General features: G+C 40.5%; 1 protein-coding gene and 1 long non-coding RNA gene across 3 annotated transcripts in view; one reads left to right on the top strand and one right to left on the bottom strand.

The window, feature by feature from the left end:
* Window positions 1-4,085: 4,085 nt before the first annotated feature.
* On the top strand, window positions 4,086-13,869 carry LOC147120389 (uncharacterized). The gene is made up of 3 exons (XR_015078183.1): window positions 4,086-4,212; window positions 13,255-13,349; window positions 13,784-13,869. It is a non-coding gene; the product is annotated as an uncharacterized LOC147120389 (long non-coding RNA).
* erich2 (glutamate-rich 2) overlaps window positions 11,962-14,394 on the bottom strand; it is a 178,685-nt gene continuing 176,252 nt past the window's right edge. For both annotated transcript variants that reach the window (XM_085986245.1, XM_085986246.1), the window contains one exon: window positions 11,962-13,918. In XM_085986245.1, coding sequence (XP_085842371.1) covers window positions 13,761-13,918 — 158 coding nt within the window. In that variant the 3' untranslated portion in view covers window positions 11,962-13,760. The remainder of the gene's footprint in view (window positions 13,919-14,394) is intronic.

Raw genomic sequence — 14,394 nt, 5'->3', positions numbered from 1 at the left:
AGTCGCCATCTGTCGTCATAATAGTTCAGCCTTCTTCTAACATCTGTTATCTCTTGGTAACACTAACTTTGATTCTGTTATCAGGAGTTTAACTCTCACATGATCCAATTAATTATCTGGCCCATCCCTGGCTAGTGGAGTTCTTAATTTCTCTGAATTTCTGTAACGTCTCTCTTTCTGATCTTTCTCTGACCATTTGTATCAAAAATATTATCCTTTATACCTCTGGCTCTGAACCTTTGATAGGTTAATTCATATCCTTGGCCATCAGAGTAATACATCTCATGACAGGGATTTCCTTATGATAATATGTATGCATACATGAAGCAATTAGACTTAATACATTCCTAATTACATGAGAAAAGCCACATCTGCCCATTTGCTGCAAAACTGTTAACTTTACTTAGCTGTAAATACTCAGTAAAACAACCCAGATAAGCATTAGGTCCCTCAGGTCCATTTGTGAAGGATCCTTTCACTTTGTTTGGCTGAAAATCACAACAAAAAGACAGAACAAGATAAAGGGTAGTCACTCTAGGTATTTATTTCCCTGGAAAGCAAGACATAAGCTTCCATTCAACCTTTACAAGCCTGGGTCTGCCTAATTCCAGCCACTAACTGAAACCAGATGCTAACAGTGAAAGTTAATTTTCCTCATAGTGCACAGTGCTAGTTTGAAGTACCCATGGTTCTTAGCATTAACGCTTTCTGTTTCCCCAGAGTTCAGCAAGATTATTGAAAACTCAATTTTCAGAGCACTTTGCCAACTGTCTGCAGCCAGTCCATCTCAGCATCCAGTTGCCAGAAGGCAAAAGTTACCTCACTTATAGATACAGAAAAGCCACCCACCTCACCCACTCCTGCTACTAAGGTGCTGCTAGATGAAGCACAAGAATAGGTTTAAGAGGACATTTATTGCACACTATTAGCAAAGAGAAACACCAAAGCAACAACAACTTGTATTTTTATAACACCTTTAACGTAGAAAACTATCCAACAGTGCTTCACAGGGGAAAAATAGGGGGGGGGGGAACAATCAGTAGGAACTCAAACACATCAAAAGTAGGGTTACTGAAAGTTGGTTGTATTCAGTTTTTAATGTACAGAGTATTGTTGCTAATATGCTTGAGCACATGTGAGGAATGGGAAATTTGGGAGTTCAGTGGGAGAGTCAAGGCATTTGAAGGTATGTGAAGGTATATGTGTAGAGGGCATGGGGAAGAGGGACATAATTGTTAATGCAGTTCTTAATTTAGTTGCAAATATAGTACCATGTACAGTTTGGGTATTCCATTACAAGAAAGATATAAAAGCAATCAAAAAAGTGCAGGATAGATTCACTAGGATGTTACCTGGAATAAGGGGGTTACAGTTCTGAAGAATGTTGAGAAGGTAGGGCTTTTTCACTAGAGCTGTGAAGGTTAAGGGGTGAGATGATAGAGGTCTTTAAGGGTTATGATAAAGTATATAGCGATAGATTATTTCTATTGTTTGGTGATATGGTAACGAGAGGGCACAAATTTAACATAATAGCAAAAAATTAAAATAAAGTAGAAAAAAATCTTTATATAGCAGGCAGTTAGAATTTGGAATTCTCCGTCACATAGTGCATAATTTTTTTAAAAAGGGAATTGGATTGTTGCTTGAATAAGAAATATTAAATGGTATTGGGAGCAAACAGGAGATTGTAATTAAAGGGAGAAAATCACTAGTGCAGATTTGATAATATGGATGGCCTGTTTCTGTGCTGTAACATTCAATGATTCTATGATGTCCAAGTTAGGAGAAGGTCTCTTCTATGAGAGCTTGCTTAATAGTTTTTACAGCTGGGAATGTGCTGTCATCCACAGCCTCTTTGGGCTCTTCCTGGTTCTCTTGATGATTGCCTTACTGTTGTTGGATAGTTTTCTCCTTTGGGGTCAACCACAAAGTGCTTTTGCTGAACAATGTTGTGAAGCATGCAGCAAACTAACACAAAACTCAATACCTTAGTTGGGCTGTATTGCAGGATGTCCCAGTCATGTCTGTGCACCTGAATGCTGTTTCAACATGTTAATGGTGAGCTAAATGACTATGCTGTTTAGCATAGTCCTTGGTTGCAAAGGGGTCATATGTGCTAGCGCGCCACAGGGTAGCCTTCAAATTTTCTCTGTGGGTCAAATATTAGTGGCACAGTGGATTGCCTTAAAATGAAGGCATTGCTAAAGCTATTTGGAAAGCAAGTACTGACTTGCATATCTGGTGCTGAGGTCTGCTAATGAGATAAACATTCCTAAGAGTGGAAGATTTTCCGATTCATGTAGGTAATGGCATTGTGTAGTGGAGAATGCAGGGCTACAAGAGTACAATCTATAACCATAGAAATCATGACACTTTGTAAAATTGCACAGCCTTCTCATGAAGCTGGATTCTTCCCACTGCAATGTACTGTTGTAATGGGTATAATGGTCCCAGGTGGACAAGCAGTGGGAAGCTCATGAATGCTTTGTGCTAGTAAGCTGTGTGGTTTTAGCTGGTTAACTTACAGTAGTGCCTCTGTGCATATTTGGGAGTCCATAAACCTTGGCTCTGCCAAACTATACCTAAGTTCTCTGAATTTAAATAAGTGGAGTGCATTCCTTTTTTGAGGGATATTACGGGCCGTCGGCAGTTAAAAATCGCACCCCCCACCCCAGGTTCTGATTTGTGGTTCAAATCACACTTTTTATATAGATTGTTCACCAACTCAAGCAATCTTTTGTGAATGTATTAATGGCCTTCCTTTAACAACTTTTTTACATGCAAAATCTTTATTTCTGCTAATTTCCTGAACCCATTTTTGAATAGAGGAAATCCGCAGACCAGCACTAAAAACAAATGATGTCTATTATTGCTTTCTACTGGTATTGTACCACTGTTTATGCATATCCAGGGTAGTTTGCTCAGTGAATTTTTTTGTGAATGCTTGTATTAATTTATGTGAGGGACATTAGCACCTGAATGGAACACTTTCCTGCTTTGGCATCCAGTGTTAGCTCGAAGCATTTCGAGATCAAGTGCAGAATAAAGCTCCCCGTGTTTGTATTAAGAAAGTGTCATAATACTGGCCTCAAGAATTTTTCTACTGCACATAGCAATAATTGTTATTGCCTGTGTGATTTGTACTGAATGATGGGTATTTGTGTGTTATGGGCCTGTACCCACCAGGATCTGTTTTATGACTTCCCAAATGTGTTGCACAATGGATGCTTACATGCAACAGAAAGAGATGGCTTCAACCCAAGAGGCTAAATTGAATTTGTATCCAGGTGCCAGAAGTGCTAATCCATTGCATCACCCAGTTTCCCTCTTGAAAACAAATTGGGGTAAGTTGGTGATGGTGGAAAACAGGCGAGATCAGATTGGCTGCCCCCTATACCCTGCCCGATTTTCCTCTCTATTCAATGGAACGTAAAATTGTTCGGAGTTTATAATAGGTGGCCAATCTGATATCGCCAGTTTTACATCATCGCCAAAAGTTAAAATTATGCCCAATAAGTCTTGGTTTTAAGATTAATAACTAATTAGAAGCTACATTATAAATTTCACTTGAAACTGTAAAATGTAAGAAAAACCACACTTCAGGCATTTTGAGGCAGGTCTTACTGGTGGGAAAGCATTTCTTACAAATATATTGAAATATTCTTGTTCTCAATGCAAAAGCATCTTTTTGCACTAACTATTCAGGTAGTTACTGGGGCTACATAAGTTTCTTGCATAGAAGTCATCATAGAGATGGTCTGCACAGAGCAGAATTAAATGGAGTGCACTTAAACAGAATGTTTAATTTGGGAATTTGGAAAGAGTGGGAATTTCTGGTACGTATTAGGTAAGTAGAAACCGTAAATAGTGAAATTTAGTTTAACATTTTGATTTAAACCAAGAACTTTAAAAACTGCAGTTAACAGAAGCTGCCTGCCAGTGGTAGTTAACTGTCAGTCAGCTGTAAGTGTTTGTCTTGAATAAGTGCTAATCACAGGAAGCAGAGTCAACACTTGTAAATTGGGTGAGGCTCCTAAGAGTATAAAATTAAACAGTTCTGCACAGCACAGTGGTCTGCACAGAGCAGAATTAAATGGAGTGCACATAAACAGAGTGTTTCATTTGGGAATTTGGAAAGAGTGGCAATTTGGAGAAGAGGGGGAAGGAGTTGCTGCTTTTTGCCTACATTACTTGTAGTGATTGGTGCTACAGGTAGATATTTAATTTCATTACCATGACTTAATCTAGACCAAGTAAGTAGTCAAGAAACTAAATTGTAAACTAAGTTATTTAAATACAACTTTATTTAAATGTAATTAAATAGAACAAGGTCATATAGAGATGGCAGTGCAGGTGATGTGTTGCAACTGCAGCATGTGGGAATTTGTGGAGAGCATTGTGATCCCAGACAACCACATTTGCAGTAAGTGCCTGCATCTTGAGGAACTTCAGCTCCGAGTTGTTGAGCCGGTGTCTGAGGTGCAGACATTGCAGGGCATCAGGCAGGGGGAGAGTTACCTGCACACTTTGATCCAGGAGGCAGTCACACCCCTTAGGTTAGGTAGTAGTACAGGATTGGTTAGTGGTCAGGGACAGGACGTTGTGACTGCAACTCAGGCAGGTAAGGGGACCCCAGGTGAAGTGCTGGAGGAACCTCGGCATTTGTCCTTATCCAACAGAAATGAGGTTCTTGCTGCCTATGTGGATGAGAGAAAAGCCTGCAGGATGGATGAGCAAGTTGACCATGGCACTATGGTGCAGGAGGCTGTTCAAGTGGGGGGAGTGAAAAGGAATGTAGTTGTGGTAGGGGACAGTATAGTCAGAGGGATAGATACTGTTCTCTGCAGCTGCAACCGGGAGTTCCGAAGGTTGTGTTGCCTGCCTGGTGTCAGGGTTAAAGACAACTCCTCGTGGCTGGAGAAGAACTTGGAGTGGGAAGGGGAGTGGGTCAGGAAGAGAGAGAGAGAGAGAGAGAGAGAGACACACAAAGGTAATAGGGCATCAGTGACTAAGGTGACATCAGGGAAAAATAGAAAAAAGTCAAAGCTAAAGGCACTATATCTAAATGCGTGAAGCATTCGCAACAAAATAGATGAATTAATAGCGGAGATAGAAATTAATAGGTTGATCTAATAGCCATTACGGAGACGTAGTTGCAAAGTGACCAAGGTTGGGAACTAAATATTCCAGGATACTAAACATTTAGAAGAGATAGGCAAATGGAAAAGGAGGTGCGGTAGCCCTGATAATAAAGGATGCTAAACACGATTAAAATCACTAAGGAGATAGTACTCAGTAAAATAATGGGACTTAAGGTGGATAAATCCCCCGGACCTGATGGCCTACATCCTAGGGTCTTGAGAGAAGTGGCGGTAGGGATTGTGGATGCATTGGTGATCATTTTTCCAGAACTCCCTGGACTCAGGAAAGGTCGCGGCAGATTGGAAAACCGCTAATGTAACACCCTTATTTAAGAAGGGAAGTAGGCAAAAAGCTGGAAACTAGAGACCAGTTAGCCTAACATCTGTGGTTGGCAAAATGTTGGAGTCCATTATTAAGGAAACAGTAACAGAGCATTTGGATAAACATAATTTAATAGGACAGAGTCAGCATAGTTTTACGAAGGGGAAGTCATGTTTGACAAATTTGCTCAAATTCTTTGAGGATGTAACATACAGGGTGGATAAAGGGGAACCAGTGGATGTAGTGTACTTGGACTTCCAAAAGGCATTTGACAAGGTTCCACACAAAAGATTACTGATCAAGATAAAAAATCACGGGATTGGGGGTAATATACTGGCATAGGTGGAAGATTGGCTATCTAACAGAAAAGAAAGAGTTGGGATAAATGGTTCGTTCTCAGGCTGGCAATCAGTAACTAGTGGTGTTCCGCAGGGATCAGTGCTGGGACCCCAACGCTTTACAATCTATATTAACGATTTGGAGGAAGGGACCGAGTGCAACATATCCAAGTTTGCTGACGATACAAAGATGGGAGGGAAAGCAGTGAGTGAGGAGGACATAAAAAACCTGCAAAAGGACATAGACAGGTTAAGTGAGTGGGCAGAGATTTGGCAGATGCAATATAATGTTGGAAAGTGAGAGGTTATGCACTTTGGCAGGAAAAATCAAAGAGCAAGTTATTATCTAAATGGAGAGAAACTGCAAAGTGCTACAGTACAAAGGGATCTGGGGGTCCTGGTGCATGAAACACAAAAAGTTAGTATGCAGGTGATCAGGAAGGCCAATGGAATCTTGGCTTTTATTGCAAGGGGGATGGAGTATAAAAACAGGGAAGTCTTGCTGCAGTTATACAGGGTATTGGTGAGGCCACACCTGGAATACTGCGTGCAGTTTTGGTTTCCATATTTAAGAAAAGATATACTTGCTCTCGAGGCGGTTCAGAGAAGGTTCACTCGGTTGATTCCAGAGATGAGGGGGTTGACGTATGAGGAAAGGTTGAGTAGGTTGGGACTCTACTCATTGGAGTTCAGAAGAATGAGAGGCGATCTTATCGAAACATATAAGATTGTGAGGGGGCTTGATCGGGTGGATGCGGTGAGGATGTTGCCACTGATGGGTGAGATTAGAACTAGGGGGCATAATCTTAGAATAAGGGGCTGCCCTTACAAAACTGAGATGAGGAGAAACTTCTTCACTCAGAGGGTAGTAAATCTATGGAATTTGCTACCCCAGAGAGCTGTGGAAGCTGCAACATTAAATAAATTTTAAATGGAGATAGACATTTTCCTAGCAGATAAGGGAATTAGGGGTTACGGGGAGAGGGCAGGGAAGTGGACGTGAGTCTAGATTCAGATCAGCCATGATCCTATTGAATGGCGGAGCAGGCCCGAGGGGCCGTATGGCCTACTCCTGCTCCTATTTCTTATGTTCTTATGTTTTTATGATGGGATAAAGACTGTAGAAAGGATCTTAGCTCTGAAAATCAAGAAGTAGAATCAGTTTGGGTGGAACGAAAAAACAGCAAGGGGCAGAAAATATTGGTGGGAGTTGTTTATAGGCCCCCAAACAGTAGTTGTAATGTAGGGCAGATTGGGAAATTAGAGGTGCGTGTAACAAGGGTAATACAGTAATCATGGAGGACTTTAATCTACATAGACTGGGCAAACCAAATTTGCAGTAATAGTGTGGAGGATGAATTCATGGAATGTATACAAGGTAGTTTTCTAGATCAGTATGTTGAGGAACCAACTAGGGAATAGGCTACAGGAAACTCTTTTATATCTGGGACTGGCGTGGTGCTGGTTGATCAAAAAGTCCGGATTACAGAGGTATACTTACTAAGGTACGAGAGCCCCGTACACGGCCACAGATCCAGGCGTCCCTGTTGCATAGCAACAGGTGCAGGAACCACAGTTGCACGGCCACAGGTCCAGGAAGCCCGGTTACACGGCCACTAATATGAAGTAAAACTTACCTGAACCTACTCCTGAATTTTGCCGGTTAAGAGAGATTTCCGGTTATTTAGATGCCGGTAAAAAGAGAGTTTCCTGTATTTTAGATCTAGTATTGTGCAATGAGAAAGGGTTAATTAATAACCTTGCAGTAAAGGGGCCCTTAGGGAAGAGTGACCATAATATGGTACTTTATATTACGTTTGAAAGTGATTTAGTTAAATCTGAAACTAGGGTCCTCAATCTAAACAAAGCAAACTACGTACATATGAGGGGTGAGTTGGCTAAGGTAGATTGGGAAACTACGTTAAAAGGTATGATGGTAGACAAGCAATGGCTAGTATTTAAAGAATTAATACATAATTTACAACAAATATACATTCCTTTTGAGGCACAAAAACCCCACAGGAAAAGTGGTCCAACCGTGGCTAACAAGAGAAGTTAAAGATAATATTAGATCAAAGGAAGATGCTTATAATGTTGCCAAAAATAGCAGTAAGCCTGAGGATTGGGAAGATGTTAGAATTCAGCAAAGGAGGACCAAGAAATTGATAGAGAAAATAGAATGAGAGAGTAAACTAGCAAGAGACATAAAAACAGACTGTAAAAGCTTCTATTGGAATGCAAAAAGGAAAAGATTAGTGAAAGTAAATGTGGGCCCCTTACAGGCTAAGACAGGATAAATTATAATGGGGAATAAAGAAATGGCAGAGAAATTAAACAAATACTTTGGGCTGGATTTTGTGAATGGAGGCGAGTTGGAGGCGGGACTGCTGCTTGTCATGTCGATGTCCCGCCTCCATCCTCGCCTGACCATTCAGTGGGATTTTCCCATTTTGAGCTTGTTAAGCCCGCCCTGCAGGCCAATTAGGGAAGTCACTGACAGATCACGTCAACGTCAGACGTGCTATCTGTCAAGACTTCTTGAAAGAAGAAATGACAGCGTTTGACAGCTCTGTGAAGCTGTCAAACACCGACATTCTCTTTAGTTTGATGAGTCTTTGAGGTGAGGACTCATCCAACATTGCAAATTTGTAAATTTCAGATGTCTGATGGATCGGAGGGTTCATCAGCCATTACCTGAAATTGACAAGGAGGATGTCCTCTCTCCCCATCCAGTGCGGCTAAAGGCTATGGAAGGAAAACAAGATAAGTGAAACTTTTTAAAACTTATCACTCACCTTGCATCTTACCACTCCACACTTGCACCTATCACTCACCTCTACACCTTACTTCCAGGTGCCTCCAACCACCACAAACCTCCTTCACATCTCCTCCAACCCGGCGGGGTTCTTCGAGGTTGGGAAGCCTTCACCTGTGAAGGTAAAATGGCACTAATCCTTTTTTCTGCCTGTTAACAGGCAGTTAAAAGGAATTAAATGACTTTCCCGCCTCCAGGAGATGGGACCCGAAGTTGCACATCTTCCCGCCTCCTGGCAAATGGGCACGGAGGCGGGATGGGGGCGGGTTTGCCATCCGCCCCCAATTTCTCAGATTTTACTGGCTGTCCCGCCTCCATGGAGCTTAGAAAATCCAGCCCTGTGTATCTGTCAGATGTGGTACTGTTGGTAGCACACTTGCCTCTGAGTCAGAAGGTTGTGGGTTCAAGTCCCACTCCAGGGACTTGAGCACATAAATCTAGGCTGACACTCTAGTGCAGTGCTGAGGGAGTGCTGCACTGTCGGAGGTGCCATCTTTCAGATGAGATGTTACACCCAGGCCCCATCTACTCTCTCTCAGGTAGACTTAAAAGATCCCATGGCACTATTTCGAAGAAGTGTAGGGGAGTTATATAACAAAAATCATATTGCTGTTTGTGGGAGCTTGCTGTGCAGAAATTGGCTGCCGCGTTTCCCTCATTCCAACAGTGACTACACTCCACCCCCCCCCCCGCAAAAAGTACTTCATTGGCTGCAAAGCGCTTTGAGGTATCTGGTGGTCATGAAGGGCGCTATATAAATGTAAATCTTTCTTTCTGTCTTCACAGAAGACGACGCAAAAATCCTCCTGGAAATAGTGGAGAACCAAGGGTCTAGCAAGAATGAGGAACTGAAAGAAATTAGTATTAGTAAAAAAATCATACTGGAGAAATTAATGGGACTGAAAGCTGATAAATCCCCTGGACCTGAGAGGTGGTTATAGAGTTAGTGGATGCATTGGTTGTCATCTTCCAAAATTCCATTGATTCTAGAATGGTTCCCGCTGATTGGAAGGTAGCAAATGTAACCCCACTATTTAAGAAAGGAGGGAGAGTGAAAACGGGGAACTACAGACCAGGTAGCCTAACATCAGTAGTAGGGAAAATGCTAGAATCTATTATTAAGGATGTGGTAACAGGGCACTTAGAAAATAATAATAGGATTGGGCAGAGTCAACCGGATTTATGAAAGGGAAATCGTGTTTGACAAATCTGTTGGAGTTTTTTTGAGGTTGTAACTAGCAGGATAAGGGGGAACCAGTGGATGTGGTGTATGTGCCTTTAAGAGCAATTATGGTGTATGTGCCTTTAAGAGCCCCAGGTGTGCGTAATGCCGGTAATTGCCACTTGGGCTATATAAGCCTGTGTATTGTGTATATCCTTTAGAACCCCCCCCCCCCCCCAGACTTGCTTAGTAAATACCTATGAACCAACTCCTGTCTTCAGTGTCTTTATCTACACACGGACACTACATGGTGTATTTGGATTTTCAGAAGGCATTTGATAAGATGCCACACAAGAGGATATTAAACAAAATTAGGATTCATGGGATTAGGGGTAATACACTAGCATGGATTGATGATTGATTAATGGTCAGAAAACACAGAGTAGGAATAAACAGGTCATTTTTATGTTGGCAGGCTGTAACTAGTGGGGTACCACAAGGATCAGTGCTCGGGCCTCAGCTATTCACAATCTATATCAATGATTTGGATGAGGGGACCAAATGTAAGATATCCAAGTTTGCTGATGATACAAAGCTGGGTGGGAATGTAAGTTGTGAGGAGGATGCAAAGAGGCTTCAAGGGGATGTAGACAGGCTAAGTGAGTGGGCAAGAACATGGTAAGTGGAATATAATGTGGAGAAATGTGAAGTTATCCACTTTGGTAGGAAAAGTAGAAAAGCTGAGTATTTTTAAAATGGTGAGAGATTGGGAAATGTTCGGAGGGACCTGGGTGTCCTTGTACACAAATCACAAAGTTAACATGCAGGTAACAGCAAGCAATTAGGAAAGCAAATGGTATATGTTGGCCTTTATTACAAGAGGATTTGAGTATAAGAGTAAAGACGTCTTATTGCAATTATATAGGGCCCTGGTGAGACCACACCTGGATTATTTTGTACAGTTTTGGTCTCCTTACCTAAGGAAGGATATACTTGCCATAGAGGGAGTGCAACGAAGGTTCACCAGACTGATTCCTGGGATGGGGGGATTGTCCCCTGAGGATAGAATGAGTGGACTAGGCCTATATTCTCTGGAGTTTAGAAGAATGAGAGAGGATCTCATTGAAACATACAAAATTCTTACAGGGCTTGACAGAGTAGATGCAGGGAGGATGTTTCCCCTGGCTGGGGAGCCTAGAACCAAGGATCACAGTCTCAGAATAAGGGGTCGGCCATTTAGGACTGATGAGGAGAAATTTCTTCATTCAGAGGGTGGTGAATCTTTGGAATTCTCTACCCCAGAGGGCTGTGGAGGCTCAGTTTTTGAGTATATTCAAGGCAGAGGTTGATAGATTTTTGGATATTAAGCAAATCAAGGGATAGTACAGGAAAGTGGAGTGGAGGTAGATGATCAGCCATGATCTTATTGAATGGCGGAGCAGGCTTGAGGGGCCGAATGGCCCACTCCTGCTCCTATTTCTTATGTTCTTATAATCTTTAGTTAGGAATGTGGATATTATCCCCTTGCTTGGTACAGGTAGCAGCAATAACAAATCCCACACAGTTTAGTACAGCACACATCAATTTACGTAGCATATCCATTTGAAATGGCATGAATTTATTTACACTAATACAAGGTTGAGATACATACTTTTTGCCTTCAGTAGGGGAAAGAACATTTGCTGTTGTCAGAATATAAGCCAATTGACTTTGATAAGCAAATGATCTCTAGCACAGATGAGACCAGCTTTTAGTTTTTGGAAAAAAAAACATCAGCTGGTATAGTATGTTTTTGGTTGAGTGAGAAAAATTAGGTGATAGCAACATGATAGACCTTATAGGAGGATTCAATATTGTCACTGTGTACCTGACACCACAGATAGGAACGTTATAGCATGCTAATGTAATTCAAAGCTGTTAACAGGAATGCTGCAAGTTATTTGAATAGTTTCTTTGTATCTAAACAACTTCCCAGTTATGACAAACATTTCCCATTTTCACCGTGGATCAACCCAAAAGGATTCATTATCTTTTTCTGTTGTAATCATAAATAATTAAACTTAAAACTTCTAAGTTACAACTTTCACTAACATATTCATTAGTAAATGATATACAAGGATTCAAGATACATGTTTTAGCTTTCCTAAGTGTTAATAATCACAACTAATTAATCTTGAAATTTCCAAATTACATATTTGTAAACATACTGGCCAGCAGAATTTGTTCAGGACACCTTTTATCACATTACACCCCCACACACACTCACATGTATGTTTGTGTGTATATATATATATATCCCTTCCACGTTGAATTTTGTTCTTAGTGTCTCATTGGGGAAACCACTCGAAGGATTTATGCAGCAAGATTGTGCAAGGGAGATAAATTAACATACATTCAATTGAAGGGACACTAATTGTTGAAGTTCCTTGGGTTAATGGCTACATCTCTGCTGATATTAATTCAGGTCTTTCACACTGCTGGCTGCAATAATTCCTCCAAGTCGGTTTCCCTGACATTATTAGCATTCATTGTTGAAATACAAATAGTCAAGACAAAACAGAGCCAGAAATCTTTAAAAACAAATGACTGCTCTAAATTGAACAGGAGTGTTTCACTCTCCTTACATCTATTCTGATCCCATATTTGTCTGTGTATTGGATCATTACTTACTTTCCGGCTTAAAAACTGCACTTTGGGATTCTGGCATCTACCTTGGACCACATTATATCCATAATAGAAATGTGGGTGTGAGTTTGTGTGTGTGTGCGCGCACATGCATGTTTAGGGAGGGAGAGAAAGTATGTATATCGGGGAAGGGTATGTATGTGTTTGGAGGGAAAATAATGTGAGAGTTTCGAGGAAGTGTGTGTATTCGGGGAAGTGCGCGTTTCGGGGAAGTGTGTGTGTTTGGTGAAGTGCGCGTGTTTAGCGGGCAGAAGGGTAAACCTGAAAATCGGGAACTTTATTTAAGAACTCTGTCATTTGTATATTTGCCAGTTGTTGAGCAAACATAACATTCCTACATGGTATTTATTCAGTTAAATAATTCTGGGACGAAGAAACAATTGTTAATTTGCCATCTCGCACTTCAAGGTTGTGGGAGCTTTTTAAAAGTGGATTTTAGGACAACTTTGATAGACATGTCTTTGATTTAAAGGAACTGGAGGCACTACATAAGAGATGGAAGTTAGATCTGAATCGACTACATGTGGATGAATTATGGAAAGTTATGATGCATTGTTCAGATGTATATTGCAAACTTAAGATACAAGGATACAACTCAAAATCCAATATTGTTCATACAAAATGCTGCTGAGACTTCACTGGACTTTCTGGACATTTTCTAGTTTTGCTGTGGTGGGAGTAAAATTACACTATCACAGTGTCCACAAATAAGACCGATTGTGTGTGTGTGTGTTGTGAAGAATCTTCCCCTAAAAATGTCATATTAATAGTGGGAAAATGTTTAATTACAGTAAGCAAGTGCATTTGATGAAGTGGAAGGAGCCTAAGCTGTCTACCAAATGACTTAGGCTAAATAACCCGCTAAACCTATCTGCTATGGCGAGAGGTAACTTATACCTTATACTTTCATTCTTTTTGATTCTGGTTAAATTTCTGCAAATAATACATGGAAGGGTGTCTAGGATGGAAGCAAGACTTGAATTTAGTTCCTTAGAATAGAATCTTAAACATGATGAGTTGATAGAGTCAGCGTTGTCTACTAAAATGGAGGGGTAAGTGAGGTCTTGATATTTAATAATGCAGAAGGGCAAAAGAGTTGAAATGTAACATATCCTTGTTTGATGTTCAATGTTCTTAACATTGCTATTTTCTGTGTCACTAATAATCGAGTGATACATCTAATTTTACTTTTTGTAAAGAGTTAATCATAACTCTTTGTAAAAGGAAATTGGTGGAGAAACTTGCTGTTTTAAGTAAGATAGTACTGTGACATACTTTTTATGGAAATTGATGGTCTCTATGTACTTTCTTCACTTTCAGATGAATCAACGGACTCCTCATCTGATCTTTCATTTTCATCGCTGTCTTCATTATTGCTATCCTCGCTGTCATCTTCATCACTACTGTCACTCTCAGTACTATCTTCATCATTTTGATGAGTTGATGCAGCTTCATCTAAAATAAGTTGTTAATTCAGGTATAGTTAGTCAAATGTACATTTATTGTAAACTCAGTTTTTTGAATGCATTGATAATGCAGGGAAAAAGAGAAAAATAGGCAGCATCACAACACACCCACAAGCATGCATAGAAAGAACAGGCAAAAGAGGCCATTCATCTATTACTTGGAGGAAATATGGAAAACTACAAACAAGGTGAAAGAATATTTAGCTCAGAAGGTAAGAAACAAGGTGAAGAAGTTGAACAAAAAATAGAAAAGTATTTGCATGGAGTCTATACACCAATCTATAAAATAAAAAAGGTATAAAGCAGATTCACTAGGATGCTATGAGAGATGAAGAATTACAGTTATGAAGACAGATTTGAAAAGTTAGAGCTTTTTTCACTGGAGCGGAGAAGGTTAAGGGGTCATGTGATAGAGGTCTTCAAGATTGTGAAGTTATAAAGTAAATAGTGATGCATTGTTTCTAT

This window comes from Somniosus microcephalus, chromosome 4 (assembly GCF_052327205.1).
Source record: "Somniosus microcephalus isolate GS21.2 chromosome 4, FLI_Smic_1.0, whole genome shotgun sequence".
NCBI classification, from domain to species: Eukaryota; Metazoa; Chordata; class Chondrichthyes; order Squaliformes; family Somniosidae; genus Somniosus; species Somniosus microcephalus.
The sequence above is the reverse complement of the archived record's forward strand: the minus strand, read 5'-3'. Positions and strand labels throughout refer to the sequence as shown.